The sequence below is a fragment of the Schistocerca piceifrons genome, chromosome 7 (genome assembly GCF_021461385.2).
Source record: "Schistocerca piceifrons isolate TAMUIC-IGC-003096 chromosome 7, iqSchPice1.1, whole genome shotgun sequence".
Taxonomy (NCBI): domain Eukaryota; kingdom Metazoa; phylum Arthropoda; class Insecta; order Orthoptera; family Acrididae; genus Schistocerca; species Schistocerca piceifrons.
Window position 1 is genome coordinate 251655565 of NC_060144.1, and position 27089 is coordinate 251682653.

At 41.3% G+C, this 27089-nt stretch overlaps 1 protein-coding gene across 3 annotated transcripts in view; it reads right to left on the reverse strand.

The window, feature by feature from the left end:
- LOC124804994 overlaps positions 1 to 18354 on the reverse strand; it is a 77298-nt gene extending 58944 nt beyond the window's left edge. For 2 of the 3 annotated variants that reach the window (XM_047265389.1, XM_047265388.1), the window contains exons 1-2: positions 18212 to 18354; positions 17301 to 17773 (exon numbers count right to left, since the gene is read on the reverse strand). In XM_047265389.1, the coding sequence (XP_047121345.1) occupies positions 17301 to 17773; positions 18212 to 18253 (515 nt within the window). In that variant the 5' untranslated portion in view covers positions 18254 to 18354. The remainder of the gene's footprint in view (positions 1 to 17300; positions 17774 to 18211) is intronic. The other variant, XM_047265390.1, reaches the window with a different exon arrangement.
- Positions 18355 to 27089: the final 8735 nt, after the last annotated feature.

Genomic DNA, 27089 nt, shown 5'->3' on the forward strand with positions numbered 1-27089 from the left:
GATGGTATGGCGTAGGAGATGAGAAGTAGGCAACCCGTAAGACGTTGGGTGCAAAACCCACTACATGACAATGAGTAGTATGCAAGATCTTGGTGCATGATGGAAAAAAAAAAAAAAAAAGGGAGAGAGAGAGAGAACCACGTAAGGCATCCTTCCCCAAATTGCAAGCACTAGCAACAGAAATTTGGAAAGCATGGAGGTCAAACCCGAGAGGGGACCATTGCAGAAAAGCCGAAATGTTGGAGACTCCTTTTAGTTGGCTCTTACAACAGGTAGGAATACCACAGGCCAATTCTAACCCCCGAACCCGCAGGAGGAGGGGGGGGGGGGGGCAGGACTGAGTTTAGGAGGAGGGAGAAAGGACATAACAGACAAAGTTAGATGCAACAGACACGGGGTGAAGACTGTCATATTTCTCATGAGCCTAAGTGTAGGCTTAACAACCAAGGGACTTACACTCTAATATCTTCTTTTCCTTCTGATAAACCGGGCAATCTGAAGAGTGTGGAGAGTGATGATTGTGACGAAGCACACAGGCAGCACAACACAGCAGCTCCCCTCAAGGAGTAGGTGTCCACATTCACTGCATAGAATGTCTACGGTACAGTGGTAAGCCACGTGCCCACAATGCGAACACTGAAAACCAACATCTAATGGGTGGCAGGATGTACAGCTCCATGAGACATAGATAACTGACAACTCTGATCTCTGGGACACTTCCACTGAAATGCCAAAGGGCACCAGGATTGATGCAATTGTCATTACAACCTTTGTGAATACTCCAAACAAACTGAACATCTTGCAATTCCAGATTGACTCCAAGTTCCTCATCATTTGAAGGATGATATTCCTCTGAAACATAACACCCTGAGCCAATATTCAAAGAGTGGTGAGGAGTAATGGACACAACAGCGTCACCAAGACGGCCACAGACATGAATGGATACAGATTGGGCTCCTGAGGAAGTTTTGATCATCAGTGAACCCAATCTTACTCAAGAGTCCACTTCACCCGATTTGCTTTCAATAGTTTTTGCAAAAAATAATGGCTTGATTGTGGTGAGAGTGTACCTGTCAGTCCTGGTGCAGACTAGGTAGCGGGGAAAGGCTTCCACTCCAAGCTGGCAAGCCTGGCTCTCCTCCCAAGGGGCAGCCAGGGAAGGAAACGTTGCAGTATCATAAGACGCAGCATTTAAAGATCCATTCCCAAATAAAGAGATGAATGTAAGAGAATGGTCAGCATTTGGAAGCTTAATACTTTTCATACAAAGGATCTGCCATGATATCATCCACTTTGATCAGGGGCTCTCCCTGTGGGTGTCACCTAATCAGCCGTCAGACAGCTGCCACTGCTGGGGGGTTCTGGTGCTCCAAGATGACAATCAACAACTCCTAGGTACACACGGGATAGTAGAGAGAGAGAGAGAGAGAGAGAGAGAGAGAGAGAGAGAGAGAGAGAGAATTAATCTTTCCGGTACTGTTGTACATGTAGTTTTTTGGATTCCGTTGCACAGATGACTGACAAAGTTTTGCCTTGAAAAAGGCAAGGCATGTACCTGTTGAAGTATCGGCGGATGTTGACTGCATTCTTGCAAGTTATTTGAACATCGTGTAAGCCAGGAGAAACACAGGTCTTACATAAAACAACACTGTTTATGAAAACTGGATGTAAATGTAGTTCGAAATGAAGTTCTTGGAGCTCACTATTTATATATGTTTACTGGGGAAAGTCCATATTACTACCAAAATGGTTCAAATGGCTCTGAGCGCTATGGGACTTAACATCTGAGGTCATCAGTCCCCTAGGACTTAGAACTACTTAAACCTAACTAACCTAAGGACATCACACACATCCAGGCCCAAGGCAGGATTCAAACCTGCAACCATAGATATTAATACCAGAACAAGCTATATTTGTTCCAGCAAACATTAAACTACTATTTCCAGATGATGCTATGTGAATGGCACGCGTCTATTACTGTAATGCTATCACAATCTATGAAACAGAAATATGGGGTCAGTTGTGTGATGCAAAACAGATATTCACACTGCGAATAGTAACCATCAGACAAAAATGAAGACACACGTCACCATAAAAAAAATTATATATATATATGTATGAAGTTAAAGAGTTCCACACAAGATAACACAGCTAATCTCTCAAGTAGTACTGCTTAATACGGCACTGTAACTATATAACTATTTTTCCTCTTCATATTTCAAGTATCAGCTTGAATGAGAAATTTAAGCAAACGATAAATAATTGCTTATAGTAAATCCTTTCTATTCAGTTAATGAATAAATAGTAAACAGAGAAAACTGGAACTAGGTATATAGTGTAATACAATTAAAATTTGTATAGACAGATAGGTCGTAATTTCAATGTGTGTTCTTAGGGGTATGGAAATAAAATGTGTGTAGGTAAATACAAAATGTGGAATTGTCTATGATGCTACAGTATTTAAAAATGATATCCTAAGTTAATTAAGAAGTATGTGATTATGATTGTCTAAATTTGACATTGCAAATGTGTACCTGTATCTGGTCCATGTTTGTACATCCAAAGCTAATAATTTATTAATTTAAAAACAACCAATTTTGGTGACTCTCCATCCAGAATAATACGCTATGTCCTCACTACCATGAAATTCTCAACCGAGTCTAAAATTCTGCCTAACACCCCATATCACTGCACTTATGTTAAGAAATGCTGGTGTGGTACCACATCAAATGCTTCAGTAATATGAATATGGCTCTCACTACACCAGAAGAAATGTCCCCCATAAAATCAATAACTTCTATAATTAAACAGCAACAAAGCTAACTAAAGGGTGTGCTTCTGAGTAACAAACGAAGTATTCTTTGCAACCACTCATTTATCAATGGGACATTTCCCAAATGGTTGAAATATGCTGATGTTAAGCCTCTGTTTAAGGAAGAAAAGACAGGAATACTGTTAAACTTCCATTCAATTTCACTTTTGCCAGCAATCTTGAAAATTTTACAAAATGTAATACATTATTGGTTTCTTAACAATCTGGCAAAAAAAATATATTGTTACAGTCACACCTGAGATTTCTAAAGGGTTCTGGTATTGAGAAGGGAGTCTACGTAAAGCAAGAATAAACTTAATTCATTACACACAGTAAATTAAGGAAAAAACTTAATTCATTGGACACACTAAATCACAATATCTTTTAAGTAGCTTAGAATACTAAAACGTAACAGAAAAAATTACGTAGTCATGGAAAAGATGGATTGCTGCTCACCACATAGATTAGATTAGATTGACTTTCATTCCAATTGATCCTTAGTGAGGAGGTCTTCCAGGATGAAGAACATGTCAGAAAAACAACAATACATGACAAATATTTACAACTAAAACGAATAAGCTAATGTACCATTCCACAAGTCCCAAGTGGAATGATCGTCATTTTTCAATGAACGCTATATGAAAGAGTCATTTTACAAATACTAATGCACTGAATTTAAAATAAAAAAGTTTTTTATGTATTTATAAGGTAATAAATGTGTAATACAACTACTATAATACTTATTTACAATGAACACATTACTGCACTGAAATGGTGCAGAAGTTAGATTGTACTCACACACACACACACACACACACACACACACACACACACACACACACACACACACACACACACACACAACTAAGTGACTTTGAAGCCTTGTGAAGATTATTCTTATTTCTAGTATTGATTCCATTAATTGAGCTGCTGGTTTGAAAAAGTGATATTTTTAATGACAAATTTCATTAAGGAGTAAATATATTGAGAAGCAGTAGTTAGTATTCCTAGTTCCCTGAACAGGCTTCTGAAGGATGTTCTTGAGTTCACACCACATATAACTCTTACTGCAAGTTTTTTGCTCAGCAAACTTTAGCTTGGCTTGATGAATTACCTCAAAAAATAATCCCACATGACATTATGGAATGAAAGTAAGCATAGTATGCCAGCTTTTTCCTTTTTATATCCCCTATGTCTGACAATTCGCATTGCAAATAGAGACCTGTTAAGACACTTCAGCAGTTCTGTGGTGTGCTCCTCCCAGTTGAATTTATTATCAAGCTGTAATCCCAAGAATTTAACACTGTCCACTTCTTCTATCTGCTTATCATATGTTAGGCATATACTCATGGGACACCCCTTACAAGTTCTGAACCGCATGTAGTGTGTTTTTTTCAAAGTTTAGTGACAAAGAATTGGCTAGGAACCAGTGATTAATGTCCACAAATATATTATTAGCTGATCTTTCTAAGACTACACTTGATTTGCTATTTATTGCAATGTTTTTATCATCGGCAAACAAAACTTACTTGGCATCTGGTAATGTTACTGATGGAAGAAAGGGTAAGGGCCCAAAATGGAACCTTGTGGGACCCCACATGCAATTAGTTCCCAGTTGGATGATAACATGTCTCTTTCCTAATAACACCCTTTGTTTTCTGCCAGAGATATAAGATTTGAACCATTTTGCAGCATTTCCTGTTACACTGTAATATTCTAATTTCCTTAAAAGGATTTTGTGATTTACACAGTCAAATGCCTTTGACAGATCACAAAATATACCAGTTGCCTGCAATTTTTTGTCTAATGAATTAAGCACATTTTCATTTTCACTGTAAGTGCAGACGACCTTCTCAATATCAGAACCCTTTAGAAATCCAAACTGTGACTTTGATGGTATGTTAATTGAGATAAGATGGTTATAAAGCCGATTGCACATTACTTTTTCTAAAATTTTTGAGAATGCTGGCAACAGTGAAATTGGATGGAAATTTGATGCTATTTCTTTATCTCCCTTCTTACACAGTGGCTTAACTTCAGCATATTTCAACCACTCAGGAAATATTCCACTGATAAACGACTGGTTACACAGATAGCTTAATATGTTACTTAGCTCACAATCACATTCTTTAATTAACTTTGTTGATATTTCATCATACCCACTAGATGGTTTTGATTTTAAAGATTTTATGGTTGGTTGAGGTTTAAGGGACCAAACAGCAAGGTCATCAGTCCCTTGTTTCAAATATGCGCCATTCCGCTAATGGGACAACTCAGTAATGTCAGAACAATAAAACGGAAAAAGGGAAAAAATGTAAAAAGGCAGGCATGTTGTCATTGGTGAAAAACAAAATGAGGGAAGTCGGCAAGAGAACGAACCCAACACTATGCTGAAGCAGCATAGGCAAGACCACCTGCGACTTAAAAGGTACAACTGCTATAATGTAGAAAGTACGTATGGGAATAGAAAGGCTAACCGAGCCTCCAAAAAAAACAAAAAGGTAAAAACAGAGTAAAAGTGGAAGAAAAGAGGAATTCGGTCAGGGAGGTGAATCAGGAATCTCCGAACACTGCTTACAGTGGGAGACACCCAAACACTCACCGCCCTGCCCCAACACCAGAGAGAGATTAAAAACCTTAAAACTGAGAATAAAAACCACTTTCCCGGAGGAAACCGAGAACCAGAGAGACCATCCGGGAATCGTCAGCCAACATCAAAGGTAAAGTGTGGGGGAGCCTGTACTTAGCACGCAGAGCCAAAAGAAGGGGGCATTCAACCAAAATGTGGGCTACTGACTGGAAGGCTCCACAACCACATAGCGGGGGTGGCTCATCACGCAAAAGAAAACCATGGGTCAACCGAGTATGGCCAATGCGGAGACAACACAGTGTGGTTGAGTCCTTTCGGGAGATGCGAAAGGAAGAACGCCATGGGCCTGGTGTCACCTTAATTGCACGAAGTTTATTAGACAGGGGAGTAGCCTCCCAAGAATTGGCCCATGACTGTGCGAAGTGGGATTTGATGTGAAGCCGTAAATCCGCTGCAGGAGGGGCTACAGAAAACGGGGGTAAGTAACTGCTCCCCCAGCCAAACGATCAGCGAGCTCATTACCCGGGATACCCACATGGCCAGGGACCCAAAGGAAGTCAATAGAACAAGCAGCATGGTGAATATCAGCGAGATGGTCATGGATGGCAGAGACCGAGGGATGGCGCGAAAAACACCAGTCAATAGCAAGAAGGCCACTCATCGAGTCCGTGCATAACAAAACGCGGTTGTTTTGGGACTGTTTAATAAAGGTAAGGGCCTGGGAAATTGCCATCAATTCCGCAGTAAACACCCCAAATGTAGGTGGCAGCAGATGATTTTCCATTCCAACAGAGGACGTGAAGGCATACCCAACACGATCAGCAGGTTTAGAGCCATCAGTGTAAAAAACAACAGCATCCCGAAACTCCCATAAAATTTGGCAAGGCGCAGCCCAACCGGTAAACCCGCCCGAGGGCGGGAGTTGGGTGGGCGACGTGCATGGTCTGGGAACAGGATAGAATAGGAAGGATGAGTGGGAGAGGAACGGACAGAGAGCGCATAAGACACCAGAAGCTGGGACCACCGAACAGAAAGGGGGGGGGGGGGCAGATTCCACCTTCAACCGGGAGACTATCAACAGGGCTAGTAGGGAAGGCACCGGTGGCGAAACGGATACCACGATGGTGGACTGGATCCAGAACGTGCAGTGTGGAAGGAGCAGCCAAACCATAAACTTGACAACCATAGTCCAAGCGAGACAGAACTAGAGCACGATGAAGACAGAGAAGGAGGGAGCGGTCTGCACCCCAAGAGGCGTGGGCAAGGAAGCGAAGGACATTGAGTTTACAGAGACATCCTACCTTCAGAAGTCTGATTTGGGGCAGCCAAGTGAGCTTGTTGTCGAAAAGAAGACCCAGGGAACGAAACTGTGGGACCACAGGCAATTGTTGTGCATCGAGATAGAGCTCTGGATCAGGGTGGATCGTAGTACGGCGACAGAAGTGGACCACTCGCGATTTTAAAGGAGAGAATTGAAACCCGTGTGAGAGGGTCCATGCAGAGGCATGCTGTATAGCTCCCTGGAGCTACCGCTCTGCAGAGGCCATCGAAGAGGAACTAACCCAAATGCAGAAATCATCCACATACAGGGCAGGGGCGACCAAAGGACCGACATAGGCCACAAGTCCATCGATAGCAATGAGGAAAAGAAGGACACTCAAGACAGAACCCTGTGGGACGCCTGTCTCCTGGGTCCGTGGAGAACTAAAAGCAGTACCAACTCGAACTCTGAACGACCGATGGATCAGGAACTGGGGGACAAAAATCGGGAGTGGGCCCCGAAGACCCCACTGATGAAGGGTAAGTAAGATGTGATGGCACCAGGCCATGTCAAAGGCCTTGCGAAGGTCAAAAAACACTGCAACCGAATGGCGGCGCTGGGAAAAAGCCTGCCGAACTGCGGATTCCACGCGAAGTAAATGATCGATTGAAGACCGTCCCTCTCGAAAGCCACACTGGTAAGGCGACAATAGATCCCGAGATTCGAGGACCCAATTGAGCCGACGGGCTACCATCCGTTCAAGTAACTTACAAACAACATTGGCCAAACTAATTGGCCGATAGCTGTCAACAGATAGGGGGTTCTTACCAGGCTTAAGGACAGGAACCACAATGCTATCCCTCCACTGAGAAGGGAAGTCACCCTGGAGCCAGATACGGTTAAACACCCGAAGATGATGTTGCCGTTGTGGAGCACTGAGATGTTGAAGCAGTTGGTTATGAATAGAATCTGGGCCAGGGGCCGTATCATGAGAAGAAGATACAGCAGAAAGAAATTCCCATTCAGTAAAAGGTTCGTTGTAAGATTCTGACTCACAAGGCGTGAAACATAAGGTGGAAGCTTCAGCCAGCTGTTTTTGCTGAAGGAAAACAGCTGGATAGGAGGCTGACGCCACTGCAAAATGGGTCGCAAGATGTTCTGCAAGTACTAATGGGTCCATACAAATGCCATCTGGGAGGTGAAGGCCTGGGAGGGTGGACTGCCGATGGAAACCTTGGAGAGAACGAAGTGTAGCCCATACCCATGACAGAGGGACAGTAGAACCAAGGGAAGAAATGAATCGTTCCCAACATATCCGCTTACCCTGTTTGATTAAATAACGGGCTTTAGCACGGAGGCGTTTAAAGGTAGTAAGGCTGGCTACGGATGGGTGCCTCTTAAAGTGTTGCAAAGCTCGACGGCGATCACGGATGGCAATGGCAATGGCCGTACTCCACCACGGGACTTGCCGACGACGAAATGGTCCAGCTGAGCGCGGGACAGCAAGGCTAGCAGCGCGAACAATCGCGTCAGGCGCGTCACGTAGGACGTCATCAATACAACCCGACAAAGAGGGAGAAAACTTGACCTGTGCAGTGTATAGAGGCCAATCGGCGCAGTGGAAAGACCAAAGAGGTAACCTGTCCATCGGGAAGCGGGAAGGGAGCCTGATAATCAACGGGAAACGGTCACTATCACAAAGGTCGTCGTGTGGTGACCAGTGTAATGAAGGTAGGAGAGAGGGAGAAGAAAGAGAAAGATCAATGGCAGAAAAGGTACCATGACCGGCACTGAAATGAGTAGGGGAGCCATCATTAAGAAGGCACAGGTCATGGTCTGCAATAAATTGGTCTATAAGAAGACCTCGTCTAGATGGAAAGGCACTGCCCCACAAAGGATGATGAGCATTAAAATCCCCAAGGAGGAGGAAGGGAGGAGGAAGTTGCTGAAGAAGGATGGTTAAGGCAGCAGGTGTGAGAGTCCTGTCAGGAGGGAGATAAAGATTGCAAACTATGACTGCAGAGTCTAAGTGGACCCTAACAGCAACCGCTTCCAATGTAGTTTGGAGAGGAATCCACGTGCTAGCAATGCCTGTACGGACCAACGTACAAACGCCACCAGAAGCCCGTAAGGGTCCGGCCCGATTTCGATTGAAAACACGGAACCCACGGAGGGTCGGTGAGTGAGCATCAGTAAAATGAGATTCCTGGAGAACCACACAAGCTGCAGAGTAGGACGAAAGAAGGGATTTCAATTCTGGAAGGTGACAATAGTATCCATTACAATTCCATTGGAGAACCACAGAACGATGGTTTAAATGAGGGCTGAACACGCAAAATTCAGTCATACCGCCGGGTCCCCACCCATCACCGACAAGGAGGGGGCGACATCCATGAACGGCAGGTCAGAATCTGGTTGTCAAGCCGGGGATGGGACCTCTGGTGACACCAGAGGCTCTTGGTCCCGGCACGTATGTTTCTTCTTCTTTTCAGGCTGAGATCTAGGAGGGCTGTGTGGCATAAAGGAGCCAGCTGCATCAAGATCAGGAACAGAAAGAGACCGGGCGACCTGGGGGCCGACAGACCGCGGCTCTCGCGGTTGTCGCGCGGCAGCAGACCTTTGACCTGGAAGGTGCCGGGAAGGGGCATCCCGGGAGAGGCGCCCTTGACCGGCAGACGCCGAAGGAGTGGGACACTTCTCCGGCTGGGGAGGGGGAGCAGCGCCCATAGGAGAAGGTGTGGGAGCCGCAGGGGAGGGGGGGAGGAAGGGGTGAAGATGTAACCAAGGCGTAACTAGATGTCATGGACACAGGGTGCAGTTGTGCATATTTCTTATGGGCCTCTGTGTAGGTTAAACGATCGAGGGACTTATACTCCTGTATCTTTTTTTCTTTCTTATATACTGGGCAATCTGGTGAACGTGGAGAATGACTACCATGACAATTTACACATACAGGAGGGGGAACACAGGGACTCCCCTCACGGAGTGGACGTCCACTGTCACCACAGAGAGGGGCCTGGGAACAGCGAGAAGACATGTGGCCAAAACGCAAGCACTTAAAACACCTCATAGGAGGTGGGATGTACGGCTTCACATCACAGCGATAGACCATAATCTTAACTTTCTCAGGGAGGGTATCCCCTTCAAAGGCCAGGATAAAGGCACCAGCATTAATACGATTATCCTTAGGACCCTTCTGAACACGCCGAACAAAGTGGACACCCCGCCGTCCGAGATTGTCCCGAAGTTCCTCATCAATTTGAAGGATGAGGTCCCTGTGAAAAATCACACCTTGTACCATATTTAAGACTGGTGAGGGGTAATGGACACAGGAATTGTGCCAAGATGGGTACAGGCACGAAGGGCCGCAGATTAGGCAGCTGAAGCAGTTTTTATCAGCAACCAACCCGACCGCATCTTGCTCAGGGAGTCCATTTCGCCAAACTTGTCTTCAATGTGTTCCACAAAGAATAAAGGTTTGACACTGGTGAAAGTATCTCCATCAGTCCTGGTGCAAACTAGATAACGGGGGAAAGGTTTTGCCCATAGACGACGGGCCTGACCCTCTTCCCAGGGAGTAGCCATGGAAGGGAAGGCCAAAGGGGCAAGAGAAGCAGCACTTGAGGAATCAGTTCCACGCAGAGAGACGGCCGCAGAAGAACGGCCAGAGTTTTGGACCCGTATGCGTTTCATCTGCATAGCGTCCGCCCTGATACCACCCACTCCGATCAGGGGCTCTCCTCACGGGCGCCACCCAGCCACAGCAAGGGCCGTCTGGCACGGCGGCCATTGCCGGGAGTTCCGATGCTCCAGGATGACGAGCAACCACTCCAAGGCATGCATGAGGAGGTCACAGCTCAGGTATCAGAAGTGTGAACCCTGTGTGTTCAGGGGGCTCAACCAAAAGAGTACATAGTGAACCCACCACACGGGCTGGCTACCGTGCTGGCTATGCACCCTAGCATCAGACAACGACGTAAAAGAAAAGGTGGAATGTACTAGGAGGGCGCACGTCGGAGACACTAGGTAAGGTGCTCTTCCCCAAATGGCTCACACTACGGATGAGAAATTTTGTAATGGAGGTCAAACCCCAGAGGGGGGCCAAGGAATGCCAAAAGGAGGAGATGATTACGCAACAAAGCCGGAGTGTAAAACCAACAGAACCAGGAGGATAGCGGGGCCAACATAAGCAAGGACACCAATAGAGGGAGAGGAGAGGGCGAGGGGAAAGGAACATGGAGGGGAAAGGAGGGGAAGGGAAAGGAAATGCAGTCCTGGAGAGAAAGAAGGCTGCAATGGCTCGGGGCCCTGTGCTCGCCACGCACGTATCCACAAAAGAGTTGTGGACCCCCTGGGGGGAAAGATTTTATGATGGATATTATTTCTGCTAGGGTAGTAATGGTCAAATTAATATCACGAAAGTTACTTGAAATGTCTGGTCTGAGGTATTCCATAGCAGCATCTACCAAACCTGACAACCCCATCTTTTCAGTAACAGTTATAAAATGTTTGTTAAAAAGTTCTGCAACATTATACACATCTGTCACCAATGTATCATTTACTCTTAATGCTATTTGTCCCTCTTCATGTCTGGTTCTATCGGTCTCCTCCTTCACTATATCCTATATTGTCTTTTTTTGTTATCTGCTATGACTATCTTTTCCTTTTAATATATTTGCTTTGATGTCCATATTACAGTCTTTAATATTTTGCAGTATTTCTTGTAATGTGCTATAAAAACAACATCGGAACTATTTCGGATTGACAGATACAGTTTTCTTTTTGTTTTACAAGATACCCCTATTCCTTGAGTAACCCATGACTTCTCTGTAAACATTGCTCTAACCTCGGTAAGTTTAGGGAGAAAACAGTGTTCGAATAAGGTAAGCACTTTATTAGCAAAAGTGTTATATTTTTCCATTCATGCCATGAGCACTGTAAACGTAAGTCTAGTTAATGTCTCTGAGGAGTGTCCTAAAATAATCAATTTTTGACTTATTGATTACCCTCTTGAGATCAGATTTAACAGATTTTATATCCTGTTCAGTATTAACATTTAACAGAAGGAACTGCATGTCATGGTCTGAAAGGCCATTGACTATTGGTTTTGCAATATAATTTTGTTCATTGGACTTTTCTATAAAGATAATATCAATGGCTGTTTGTGAGCAATTGGCTACCGTAGTGCGGAACTTTACAGTGGGAATTAAGTTGAATGATAGTGTTACTAATTTAAGTAAGTTCCTTTTTTTGGGAGAGTCTTTAGGAAATCTACATTGAAATCACCAGCAACCACTATTTCTTTGTTTTTGGTTGTTAAATGAGCCAGTACAGCTTCAAGGTGGTTTACGAATAGATTTAAGTTACCTGCAGGTGCTCGATATACACTTAATATTATGAAGGATTTTTTGTAAAATTCTACTTCTGTTGCACATGCTTCCATATGCTGTTCTAGGCAAAATTTATGAATGTCTGTGTTCTTGAATATATGACAGTTCCTGATGAAGATGGCAACTCCTTTCTCCATTTCTGATCTACAAAAGTGAGATGCTAACCTAAACCCTGTAACACTTAAAAGTTCTATACCAGTGGTCACATGATGTTCTGAGAGGCAGATTATGCCAGCTGGGTTTGAAGACTAATTCATCTATGCAGATAGTTAATTCATTAAGTTTATTTCTCAGTCCTCGAATATTTTGATGCAATAAAGATCGCTGACATTTCACACTGACTGAGTTAAAATTGGGTAGATTTAAAATATCTGCTGACTGTTGAAAATTCTTAACCAATAGCTGTTTATGCTGATGTAATAAGCTAGAATTATGTTTTTTGGTTTCTTTCTCAAACTCAAGGTTTGTCTCAGTTCTAACCTCTCTTAAAATTTGGTTTCTTTCTGTCCTCCCTACCCTAAAAAAGCATCTTTTCTGAACCCTATAACCACTGGTATTTTACCACTCATGACAGTGCCTCCCCCCTTTAACTTTCCTACTATTTTCCCCAGCCAATTTACCCTTCCCCTTCCTGTTGAGGAGGAGGCCATGCCTAGTATAATCCCACCTATTGAGAGAATCAACAGGAACCACAACAATGTGTGACCCTGCACCCGACATAAGCAGCCGTTCCAGGTCCAAATTAACTCTCTTGACAGAAGAATTCAAATGAGATTGGTCATGGCGCCCAAGAACAAATACAAATTCAACACTAGTATGCTTCGATGCTGATGCAATCTTTGCCAGGTGAAGCACTATACTGTACCCAGGATCTCTGTCAATACTGTTACCTGCCCCACCCACTATAACCACAGTGTCTTCCTTAGCGAAATTTCTGCAAAGTGATCCTAAAGCCTCTGTCACCAACTCCAGACCAGCACTAGGTTTAAAAAAATTGGTGACCTGGTAATCTGATCCTAGTTCATCCTGCAAAAGTTGGCCAACACCTCTTCCATGGGAACTACCTAACACCACCACCACCTTCTTTCTCTTTACTGGTTTCCCTACATTCTAACTTTTCAATTTGCTGCTGAAAATTTGTTGTGCCCTGTCTACACCCGCAACTGCTTGAGGCTTACCTCCTAACTGAAGCAACAGGTCAAATCTATTTTCCACATTCACCACGAAGCTATCAGACAAAATTCTATGCCTGTTCCTCCTGTTGCCACTTCCCACCTCTCTTTACCCTTCTCCCTCCTTTACCTGTCAACATCTCCCCTGGCCTTGTCTAACTCAGCCTGAAGGGTGGCAATTTTCCCTTCCTGTTCTAGTATCTTCCTATCTCTACTACAAATCCTACAAGAACACTGATGAGTCTTATTTACTTCCCCTATTCCCACACCACTACAGTCACCCACAGGGAAAAAACTACGGCACCCATCACACCAAAGCCCTGACCTAACAATTCTACAGCCAAGTCAGGCACTTTTCACTCATGATAAACGTAATAGTTTATTAAGAATAAGTCAGTTAAATTACAGATACGGGGTCACTGATAGGCACAACAAAATGACTCAAGTCAGCAAGCAACAAACTTACAGCATGCTTGAATAACTGCGAGTCAGCAACTTCTGTTAATCACTACAATGAAAAACCACACAAATTTTACTTCTTTATTCACTCTATGATCAATTTTGGGCTTCAGCCCAGAACTAGTAATCGAAAGAATAAAAATAGTATAATTTGCAACTTTGGATTTGTTTTTTGTTGTACTACAGAAGCAAGCTTTTGGCCAAAACACCATCTTGCAAATTAGACAAACAAAAACACACACACACGGATACTGTCTCTGGCTGCCAAGGTGCCATACTGCGAGCAGCTGCACATCTTGGGAGAAGCAATCTGGGGTGGTGGGGGTAAAGAGGAGGCTGGGGTGGGGGTTGGTGAGAGGGGACAGCAGGTTAGTGAGAGGGGATGGTAAAGTGCTACTTGTGGGAGCGTACAGGAAGAAGGTGGAGAGATTGTAGGGCAGCTATGATGAAGTCGTGACATTAGTAATTGGATGGAATAAAAGGGGGTGGGGGAGGGGGCAGAAAAGGAGAGAAGTAAAAATAGTGGGGCTGCATTGTTTGGATAGAGGGTTGTGTAGTACTGGAGTGTGAACAGGAAAGGTGAGACGCGGGCGAAGGGTAACAACGAATGAGGGTTGAGGTCAGGAGGGTTACATGGAACGTAACATGTATCTAATGACTGTGTCACAGCATGCGCCATTTGGATTTTTCCTACTAACACCACCTATTCTCAGTGGTGCAGGTAGGAATTCTCCCTGCAATGTATCATATGTTCCCGTAACCCTCCTGACCTCAGCTTTCATTAGTCATTGTCCTTCACCCACCTGCCCCCTTTCTCTGTTTCCACGGCAGCCCTAGACAACCCTCTATTCCACCAACAAACCCACAATATTATTACTTCTCTCTTTTTCCACCCCCCCCACCCCCACCTCCGCATCTAACCTCCCAGCTGCACCTAGCTGTCCTATTCTTTCTCCATCTCATCCCCCTGTATGCTCCCACAAGCAGCACTTTACCACCCCCCCCCCCCCCCCCCCCCCCCCCGATGCTGCAGCCGCCTCTTTACTGCCCATCATCATGAGCAGCTGCTCCCGTCTGGCCTCGGGGCAGCGAAAGACAATGGTCATGTGTGTGGAAGTTGCATTTGCGAGAGTGAGTGTGTTTTCTAATTCTGGAGCAGGCCTTTGGCCTGAAGTTTACTTATTTGATAGTCTACAACAATGTAGGAAAAGACATTGCTACATACCGAAAAGAAGACACATCAATCTGCAGACAAGCACAATTAAGAAGTCACTTACAGAAGGCTTTTGGCTACAGCCTTCAACAGTGAAAGAGAAACACACACCATTCATACACACAAGCACATCTCATGTGCACGCAACCACCGACTATGGCAGCTAAGGCCAGAATACAGCCATCACGTGTAATAGTAGCATGCCGGTGGGAGGACAGAACAACAATGTCTGGTGGAGCATGCAGGAACAAGAATGCCAACAAGCACTGATCAGGAGATTGCAGGGTCAGAAGGTGGAGCAAAAAGGGGAGGAGTGAGGAAAGATGCGTGGTTGTGTGGGCAGACAGTGGCAAAGAACAAGGCTGAGAGGTGAAAATGGGGAGGAGCTGATAGGAGAGAGGCTTGGGTGGAGAGTGTGTGGACAGTATGTTACCACAGGTTTAGAGGGGGATAATTATGGGAGCGGAGAATGTGTTGTACAGGGTAACTTTGATCTGCGCAGTTCAGAAAAACTGGTGGTGATGGGACCTGCATCCACAAGGATCACTTCACTTGGCATTTGTTTAATATCCATTAGCATATTTGTTTTTCTTTGAAAAATTTTTGGCTATTGTGGATTTTCGGTCTTCTGACAAGTTCTACATCCTCACTGATCTTCTCGCTATGGATCTATTGGTACAAAAAGAGTAATCTGATCTTCGAAGTCAAGAGATACTGCATTCTGTTGGATTTCCTTGAACCATAGTGTTCTGTATGTTATGTGTGAAAAGTGCAAGTTAACGCCTGAGAAAGGAAAGAAATAACAACAACAATAATAATAATAGCGGATTTAAAGGGTCTGAACATTCATGTTTTCTAAATGTTTGCATAGAGTATATCTCAGGTGCGGCAAAATTTCCTAGGGGATGCAAGAAACCACCTAGAAACTACATCCAGGCCTGCTATCTTACCAGTCCTAATCATTAATCTGAAAGACAGATTCAATCCAGCTCAGAGTTGTCTCTTCGTGTCCCAAAGGCGAGATAATGCACTTGCCTATCCATGAGGGTAATGTTTGCTTTGCATGGAGGAAGTCATTTTATGTGAGATACGTTATTACATTTGATCTCAAAAGACGTTACGGAACTCTACAACACAAGTCAACGAGACAGGATGCTAGTTTTATATGTCACATCTATGCTTTTTGTAGATGGGTGTGGCCTGTGCTTTCCGTGATCACTGGGCAGTCTAGTGATGTAAAATGGCTGGGCACTTACAAGTTGGGACAAATGCCCAAGATAAATGCATGGGCAAATGCTCAAAATTAATAAATTCTCAGGCATTTATGCATTTTAATGATAAATTGATAAGTGGCACTCATAAAAAAATTAAACTGCTATTTTATTTTGGCAAACGTGTTTCGCGACAGTGCTTTTGTAGTGGTTGGTGAACCAAGTTGAGAAAGGTGCTCGACTATTAGGGAGAGTTCCTAGTGGAAATAAATTGGACTTTAAACATTACTATACATTTTTAATGAGGTCCATTCTTGGGGTAGTACATAATAAAAAAAGAAAACTAAACTAAAGTTTAATGTAATGCTTGAAATAAAGTTAACTAAGTACGCAGCCTGAAGACATTTTTACTTATACTATACTACAGAAAAAAGTTCCCCCATAGTGATTTTAATTAGGGATGACTCATATTTCAATTCCCATTCCGTGAGTAGAAGAATTGCCAATTCTCTAGGACTCTGCTAGTAGCCTATAGGAATGTAACCATTACTGTATGTTGGGCATCAATTCCTTATTATCAGATCATTTTTATGTTGGTGTTCTCACTTTATCTTCACAGTAGTGCAGTCGTATGAAAGTAGATAAAGAAAGGAGCAGTATAGCAAACTAGTTCATCTCAAATGTCAATACATCTGACAAAGCATTTTTTGGTTTTTCACTGAAAACAGTTTAACATTTAAGAATACATTTAATACTACACAGCTGTTTAGCACTGTGTGTGTGTGTGTGTGTGTGTGTAAGAGAGTGAGAGACAGAGAGAGAGACTGGTGAAATAAAAAAATATTGTAAATAAGCAGCTATGAGTAACACACCCCTTCTCTTTTCCTTTGGGTCTTAGTAATAAAGGCAATGAATGACACTCGAATGTTCACATTTGCTAACTCTGGACATCACCCTGCGTTATTTACCAATGTCTGGAGTTGAAAGAACTTCAGCCATTCACCACAAAGCGCCCAGTTAAAATATTATTGGTGTATTACAACCCTTTCTAAAATTTCTAATTTGTGTTACCACAATCCTAGGGAAGGTTCTTGTTCTAATTCAGTTTACTAGAAGACATTGTGTCTTTACTGCTGTCCACTCGTTTGAAAGAGAGGTAATACGTAAAAGAAAGTTTGCTATTTGTACTCACTTGAAGTCAACTCCTTTACAACTCTTTGGGTCTGGATGCTCCTCAAATTTTGAAATATACAGAAACGCTCTTGCTATTGGTAAAGCCTTTATTTCAGTATAACCAGGTGGTTCTGCAGCATGAAAACGCTGAAGCCACTGATCAATAGCTTCATCTGTAACAGCAGACTTTATTTTCTTGTGTTTACAACACACTGCAAAACTTTTGTTTTTCTTTGAATATGCGTCTGAGCGTTTTTCCATTAAGTAACGCGCATTCTTACTACAGTGACTAATAAATAACTTAATGCTCTCTTCACTTTTCGTTTGGACTTCTCTCTGTATAGCTGTTATATTTAAACATCCATGTTTCTTAAGTGCCTTCAGAAAACGAGATTTTTCTTCTGTTGTCCACGTTCCTTTCTGTGGATCGTAGTCGCGTTGCGGTTTTATTATTTTCCGTTTGTAGCGTGTCATATTAGTCTCAGGAACCACCTGAAATAACATTCACGCATTTATTAACGAAAAACGATTTCTTGTGAATTAACTAACGCCAGTAACATTCAGATGGAAGATAAAGTATATGAGCACATAACTCGACTTTTCGCCTGTAAGCATACTGCAATGATTATGACAACATAATCTTTTCAAGATTTTAATGCTCCTATTTCTAAATATATTTCTAGTATTAGGTAACAGTTCTGAGGCGTAACTTAACACATGTACGGCAGACCAAAGAATGATTAAAGCAGAAATTGATGTCACGATGAACATAACACCCGCTGAGGAATCCCTGCAGCTCAGTTTATCTGCGACGGTTTTAAACTTCAACTCCTATACTTGGTTGTAGTTTAGTTAACGTAAACAAATAACACTGCGTAAGTATACATTTAACACAAAAGCTTTAATATCAATAGTAGTATGTATACTAACATCCTCCCTACTTGATTGCTGACATCCTTCGATTTCTTCCATATTTATAACTCTAAGCCGTTATCTGACTACAGTACAGACCACACATTCCTTAAACTCTTTAAATGTTTATATGTTTCCATAGATGTACCGTTTTACGAGAACTCGCTATGCACATCTCTGACGAACATGCTGCCAACCGTTCAAAGTAAAAGCCTGGTCACACGCAACGTTCAGTCTGCGCAAATGGACACATCATACGTGCGCAGACAGATCGTTGCCTGTGATCTGGAGATTTGCGCACATTTATCAGTTCGAATAACCCTTACGAGGGTACGATAAATCATTTTTGATGTTGCTTCTTCGTGTTTTATATTCCTTGCTCCAAGACTTCCTTGATTCTTCGAGATCACCCAGGCCGGAGACTTAAACGAGACAACCTCGCGCCGCGCATCTGTCAAATAAACGGCCGGCTTCCTAGAAAGGAGCACGTTTAAAATAAAAGTGCTGTTCCAGCCGTCATCAGTAAAATTTTGCTCCAAATACACATCAGAGTCTTTTAGTTTTGTGACCCAATCATCCACAAAACTTTCACTGCATGATTACATATCGCCGTAGAATGTTTTCTAGCTGTAACCATTGAGTTATTTTCAAGTTTAGAGGCACTATCCATATCAAATCGCGAGAGCTTTCAATGTTATTGCCAACACACACTTGAATACACATGCAACTGCAGTGGCAGCTCGTGAATTTGCATTCTGGGCGTTCACAAACTTTTAGATTCAGATAAATATGAGAGTGTGAAATCTTCTAATGTACAACTGTTTCAAGAAGTTTATACAACTACATCCCTTGCCAATAATGATAACAATAGTAATAATAATAATAATAATAATATTTTAATTGAATCGACTGTGGGTTCTTTGTGAAACATTGTAAATTAAATAAGCATACACTGTTTTTTGCCTCGTTTCACAGATTTTATTGTTGTTACTGCACAGCCTAGGTTTCCGGTTCTAAGCCTATTTTAAAGAATGTTATTGATTCCCAAAGATGACAATGCACAGATAAACATTTGAATCAGTAATGTACTTGAAAATGGGCTTATAAACCGAAACCTAGGTTGTGCAGTAACAACAATAAAATATGTGAAACAAGGCATTTTTTTTTTGGGCAAATGTACAATATCCCTAACAGGTGAACTCATGAATTTACTTGTGGGGTGAAAGTCAGATATTCTTACGCTGCATCCACACAACAACTTGTGCTAACTGTACACTTCCTAGTAAATGTTCACTTGTAGTCACACTTATTTGATTTCATCACTCTCCCAGTTAAAGGATCTGTTGTCGGCCTTGGTTCCTTTGCGGTACACCGATAAGCGGTACAAAATATTAAATCGCTCGCCGACAAGTGGAACACAAAACAAAGCAAAATGGAAATCGTAAAACTTTAAATTATTGAAAATATCAGGCACAGACTCTGAAAATGAGCGTGTAATTAACTGTCAGAACGGTAATTTGCAATGAAACGAAATGATAACGAAGCAGAAGACTCTATGACTGTGTAGAATCCATGTAGCAACGTAATTGTTCTTCTACACGCTGGTGCAAGAAACCAAAAAGACCGGCGTTAGTAGACACTCTCTCTGTTCTAGACTTGAAGAAACGCACGCTACGGTGGCCATCTGGCATTGTAAGTTATGAATCTTTTAATAATATATGGTAATTTATCATAATTGTGTATTTTTCTTTCATGTGTATAGTGGCCTTCATGCAGAAGTAAAAATATTATTATCAAGGTTTTCAGTATACTGGATAAACAACAAGAACGACGAACAATCGATCATTCTTGGCAGACATCTTGCATAGGAATAATTTCATTGCGGTCTGTCATCAACGGACGATTTAAAAGACTTGCATCATAATAAGTAAAGAAGAGAAAATGCATAAATTAATTTATTTCGTATTAGAGTAAAAATTAAGAACATTCAGTTCATTACAGATATTGGCCACTTCTCGGCAAATAAAGGTTATCCTGTTTAAAAAAGGAAACAGTTTCTTTAATTCAAAGGTTTCTTTTAATTAAATTTTGCTTTGTTTAAGATATCCTGCAGTAATATTTTAATGTGATAACACGAAATATAATCCCCGAGATTACGTTTACGTTTTTGTCTCTATGAATGCTCCACATAGACAGCAACTCACGCATTCCTATATTAACAAGGCGGTGTGTCGCATGCTGTTAAATAATCAGAGCTCAGAGAACTATTTTACAAAAGTATAGCTTCACAATATAGCTCTCTTGTGCTCACTCTCCCAAATAAGTGCTCTATTCACGCTCTTGCCAGGCATAAATACGAATAAAGTTAGGTGTTGAGGATACAGGGTAATTTTCCAGCTCAATATTATATAAAAATCAACAACTATTTCCTTCAGGCACTGTTTATAATGTATACGTTTTTCCACCTATTATGTTTATTACAAGGATAAAAAATATCATATCTTACATTTTAATTTTTATAGTTTTTTCCTAATAAAATATTTTTTTTCTACAATTTAGTTGATTCTGCAATAAAGCTTTGGTCTACTACATAAGTATAGACTATTGCAAGTTACAGAAAAAAATTAGAGCAATGCTTTATAAACTTCAGGAAATATTTGTACCTGAACTCTGAAAAATACAACTTGCGGGAAATTGTGAATGAAGATATGAGTCTAATTAAACTGTCCCTCACAACATTCATGGAGAATAGTCTTCATCCTGCAGCATTTCGTCGCCTTCAAGCTTCCTCTTGGTATACCTTTTAGCACTTCTTGCTTCATTGGTAAGTTGAAGAGCGAATCTTTCAGCTTCATGCACCTGTTGTCAGTCACATGCAAGCAGTTGATCTTCCATATTAGAGCCACATTATATGCCTAATTTACCCAGGACTTCCAACCTTTCTATCACTCCATCATTGAAACATATCACTGCATTTTGTACACGAACTTTTAATGTATTTAGTCCTACAAAAACATTCTTGGGTAGTCTTTCCCATATGCAATCGTTGAAACTTTCATCTGTATTCTGAGTGCCCCTATGAAGACATTTACTAAGCAAAACAGGATCAATCAGGTCTCTAAAAACTGGTTTTATTTCATTCATAACAGGCTCTGGAAGAGAATACTTATGTGGTATCTTTTGCTTTTTGGTAACCACATCAAGAATCTGCTCCTTTAGGGCAAAGTCTGTAAGCAGGTTTCTCATCTGTGGACAACTTACGAAAGTAGGTGGCCCTTACAGCTTTTCTCATTGCTGTAACATCATTCAGAGGTGAAGGTCGTCTAATGGCCAGTCCATAATAACTCTGAAGAAGGTCTATTTCAGTTTCTGTCAATATGCCTCGCCCAGACAGAGATTTTACATCAGCAACTTTCCTTTCATTTCTGTTCATAGCTTCCTTAATCTAGCATCCATTCTCATTTGCACATGTTCACAATATTCCACTTTTGTTACCAAGGTATCACCATAAACATTGGAGTCATTAATTGTATTGAAAGCTTTAGAGTCCCCATCACTTAGGTACTTCTCAGATGTAACGTTATGAATAGGCACCAACCTCTGAAATATTTTTAGAGGTCCATCACATTCCATACCTCCACTGTAACCATCATAATTCTTAGAACACTGATATTCAATATGTCCTTCAGTGTAACCGTGGCAGGTGTGGCAGAACTCAGATAAGCACTCAACATCAACAACTTTTCCATTCTCCAGAGAAGTAGCACTTACAACACCATTCAAGGAACGATGTCCTCGACGTTGCTATGTCCCATCAAGTGCAACAGCAATGGCCCTGGTTCCATTAATATTTACAGTTTCTTCTACTGCAAGTTTCATAGATGCTTTAGACACAAAAGTCAAAGCACCTAAAACAGGGTGTATACGTGGACAAGGAAAAAAAATTCCCAGTTTTTTTCCAGATTTCTTGGTTAAAAATACACTTTCTCCCGGGTGACAGTATATTTTTCCTTATCGATCCTTTGAATGGTTATGGTTTTATATACGGGTGTACAACTTCCTGGCACTTTAGAAAACGAAACTTCGATGCGCTTTTGTAAGCTGTTCGTAGCTCATGTCACGTGATCTCGCCAGCTGATAACAGCGGATATTCACAGCACAGGAAACGTGATGTAGTCAGCCAACAGCAACACCATTTAAGTAGCACGAACACACAAACAGGGAAAGTTAATAGTTTAAATTAATATATATAGTGTAGCTACAAGAAAAGCAGAGCTTTCACGTATAATATTGTTCTCAAGCTGCAAGAGAAGCTAGGCTTTCGCATATACTTTTCATCTTTTTTGCGCGTGTCGCACTTTAAGATATATCACACAAATGTGCCAGTAAAATTTTTAATAATGACATAAATGTCTGATCTTTAGGGTTCGAAATTCTTCTAAATGTCTCGTCATCCAAGTGTTGATTCTTAAATGAGAGTCAAACGCTCTGTGATTAAATAAATTCATGGTACATTCTTGCACATAGTTCAACTTACGTAAATGGATATTTACTTTGAAAGTAACGATTTTCAAACCACTATTCGCAATATTTCCCGGTACGTTTCAGCAGTTGCCAGAGAGCGCAGATAACAGGCCACACTGGGCTTGGGTAGCTATCATGGTGTACAAAGCCCGTATGCACATACGTATAAAACATTGAAAGATCATACATTATGTCATAAAAGAAACAAGACATCAGAGGATACTGCAAGAGTATCGGAATTTCGTAAACCATATTAAAATGTGCACATTTAAAGTGCGTACTTAAAGTGCACATTCGTATCTCCAGATTCTCAATGAAGTAGACCTCGAGCTGATATTAAGCTTTTCAGTGTGGTTTTGGGGATGTAAATTTTCTTGGAGCACCAGTACTGTATTATGTCATGTTTGGTTCTTTATTATGGCATAATGCCATACATGCTGGAAAATGAAAACGTGCACTTGAAATGCAGCAAACGGTTGAAACTAGCCAGTGCTGTGGAATTAAACATTTCGTTTCAAATACATTGACTGCCTCTGCGGAAAACTTCATTGTTCTGCAAGGCGATTAATGTTTGACTATCAGAAAGGTGGAAATAAAATAAAATCTGAGAGTAATGACATATTTTAGCCTTGCATAATTATGTGAATGCGTTTTAATTCACTTGATAGCTCCCGACCACAGATATCCGTTTTGTTTTCATTTGACGTGAGAGTAAACGAAGGGGAAACAGCAAAACCACTAAATGTAAACATGGGTCATGTGGAGACTACCCACTATAACTCAGACTGCTCTGTGCATCAGCCCCAGATCTACGACATTTGCGAACCGGGTCAATACTAAAAAAAAACGAATTTTCAAAGTATGTTCTTCTTGTAGCGCACATCTTTCTGAAAAGTCTGAAATATAAAACATATGTATTCGAGGAAATGTAAGACATATTATTTGGTCTTAAGTATGCCAAAGTGCAGTGCCATGCCTCTTCATTAAGCGTTTTTCTACTGCACGTCCAAACTATATTCAGGAGGGTGGAAATTGAAATGTCCTGTAGTCCCTCTCCTTCACCCAGTCGGCCGGTTTGACAGCCTGCCCCCCTTTAAAAAAAATCTCGCAATTAATAGCGGATGGGATTATTTATAATCGAGAGAACAAGAACTCTTCAGAAAATTGAACTCTTTATTGCCTATTAGTTAATAACTTGCTGTTTTGTGTGGCATAAAATTAGATATAGGATATATAAAACCAATACTGACAAGAGAGAAGCAAGAAATTACACATTTTTTCAAACCTTAGCTCGTAGCATTTCTCTCTCTCTCTAATCTTGCTACAGCTTTACATAGCGTACTTTTCTTTCTGCAAACGAATCTATTACCTCATCAAAGTTATTCAACCGTTTCGCTACATGAAAAATCGAAATGTCGTTATCTAATACTGAAAAAGCTGTTAATACAAATAATACCCAAGACTGATGTGGTTTCTCGATCTGATTTCGTCAATTTTGTCACTGTCTACTAGATAAAACAAAACAGGCCTTTCTAATATGGTAGCAATTTTGTAACACACCAAGTAAACGAGACTTTTGGAACAAATGGCTATTTTTATAACGCGACAGAATATAATCCACGAAGTACCAATAACAAATGCCTATGAGGCCTACTACAAGCAAAAAGCTTTATGTTAGGAAATACTTTCACATTTCATTCATACGCACCAGCTTCTGAAGCATGAGATCGAAAAGTAGTACTACGAAATTTTTATATAAATTTGGAATCGTCTTATTCTTCCATAATTTGTGTGATGTCCCCATTTCTTCTCTTTCCTCGTTCTAACAATGTCATCACCAATTCTGTGGTTATTGCTGCCATTGTCAAAATTTGTTCGCCGATTAACTTCACTAACCCTGCTAGAATCACAAGTTTAGTTATCCCGCAATTATTTTCCGGTTAGGTGTTATTACGTGTTTGAACAACACCTTTTCCGCGCTACTTCCAAAATAGAACATAAGCGGCTGCTAGCCAGGGACTGTACTACTGGTCGTAACAGTGCAGCGATCTGGCCAAAAAGTTTCTGTCAAAATTTCATTTTTTTTGATACACCGAGAAGATAATACGTAATCTTTCTCACCTGTTATACCTGTCAGTCGTTTATTTCCATTCTGGTAGTCGGAATCTATGGATTTTACTAGTAATTATAACACAATCAACCACATAATCAGACAGCGATTGGCATTCATCCGTTCGGCTTTACTCTCTCAGCTCGTATAGTCCCGTCCCCTTTTGTCTGCGGAAAGTTTATTTCTACATGCGACGAGGACTCTCCTGGCAGAGACATCACGTAAACTATGCATGCATTCAAAAGTCAACTTATGATTCATTCAGAAATCAACTTAAAATGTGTTCAAAAATGTTCAAAAACCAACAGGGAAGCGTTTCAAAATCATATGAATAATCGATAGACAAAATTGCGCTGGATGCTAGGCGCTTTGTGAAACAAGTTTTTTTCCTCAAGAATATGAATTTGGCGCCCCCTTTTCCCGATAGCACCTAGCTGCTTGCTGCGAGTTCTTGCACAGCCAACAGCCACATTCCTGTAGCCAGAAGCGGGAGAATATACTACTCAAACGCGACTCAGTTGCGAAATCTCATGAGCCCGCTCGTAACTGCTAAAACAAATCTGATATAAAACCATTTGACACATTTTGCTGTTGGCAGACGCTTGCATGAGCACTGTGTGTCATCGTTTTATATGGCGCATTTCCTTTAAGTTATTCCTTTAAGTTATTTTCGTTTTTTTCTCTTGTTTATGTTTTATTGTTGAAGTATTATTCTGCAGTAGTGGGATACAGTAATATCCTTTATTAGAGCATCGGTTCTTACCAGTCAAAATTACAAAAATTTAACTGAAAACTAGAACAGTGAAAAATTCCCGGAATTCTAAAAATATCCCGTGTTTTCCCCGGTTTTCTCCCGGATGAAAAAATTCCCGGTTTTTTCCCGGATCTCCTGGTTGTCCCGGGTCGTATACACCCTATAAAAGTATTTTTATGCACTTGCTGAATCTATTGGGAGGAGGAGGAAGGTCCATCAAATCACAAAACATTTGAGCAGCCTTTTTTCCTTTTCCTATTGCACGCATTGCATACACTAACTTCAAATTCACATCATATGAATTATGCACAATGTTCCAAGTCATTTTTGAGGTAGATTTATTGCGGGATCTACACAGAACAACTAATTTTGACACTAAACTCTTCCTGCTACTTTGTTGTTCAGTTCTTTCCAGATGGCATAAACCATCACATTGTTTACATTTCGCCACTTCCTTTATCAAAGAAGATAAGATGTACACATCATCATCAACAAATCAACTACAAACAGCGTCATTGTAAACACAAAAATCTGAATCACCAGGAGGTGTGCACTGTAGGAGTTTCTTTCCTGAAGAACTGATACATAGGCTATTTTCAACAGTGTGGCGTCCTTTGTTTGAAAACTAGTTACCACAGAATTTCCTTTAATTGAATTTCTTGGTATGTGGCATAGTTCGTATTTATTGCTCACTAAAGGATATGTACTTCCACAAATATATGTAGCACTTGGGTAATAAATATTAACACGTGAACAAAGTACTTCAGCAGAAAAAAAATAAATACTAGCAAAGATAATCATTTACAGACACTAGAAACATGCACTGTTACCGACAGATACAATGTATCATACATATAATCAATGGAAACGGAAAGTTCACAGTTCTTTTCGAAATAACACTGGTTTCTGTAACAGAAATAAAGGGGATGCGGCGGCATACAACACTGTAACTTTAAAATTAGGTTTATATAGGTCATTTTTCATTTGAAATCCTATAATGTATATATCAATGTAATCAGGAAAGACTATAGAATTTAATAAAGTCATAAAGAATTTCGATTTTTCCACCATTTATAAGTACCCTGTTTCCTTAAGTTTTTCTTTCACTCTTTTCGTCACATTCGTTGAGGACACCATAAGTATATTTGAGACGGTGTCCGGACCTTGGCGGTAGTGCTACAATGGGTGACTTTTCCTGCTAATTTACATTTCTGTTCCCAGAATGAGGTTATCAGACTGCAGTGGACTGTGTGCAGATATGAAACTTCCTGGCATATTAAGGTTGTGTACCAGACCGAGACTCGAACTCAGGACGTTTCCCTTTTGTGGGCAAGTGCTCTACCAGCTGAGTTCCCCAAGTATGACTCATGATCTGCCCTCATAGTTTTACTTTTCTGTTAGCATTTAAAATAGATTCAACATACGTCATGTTTAAATCGCACACAAAAGCCAATTCCCACACAGTAACCAACCAACTCCAAACACAAGGTGCCATTTCTGGAAATGAT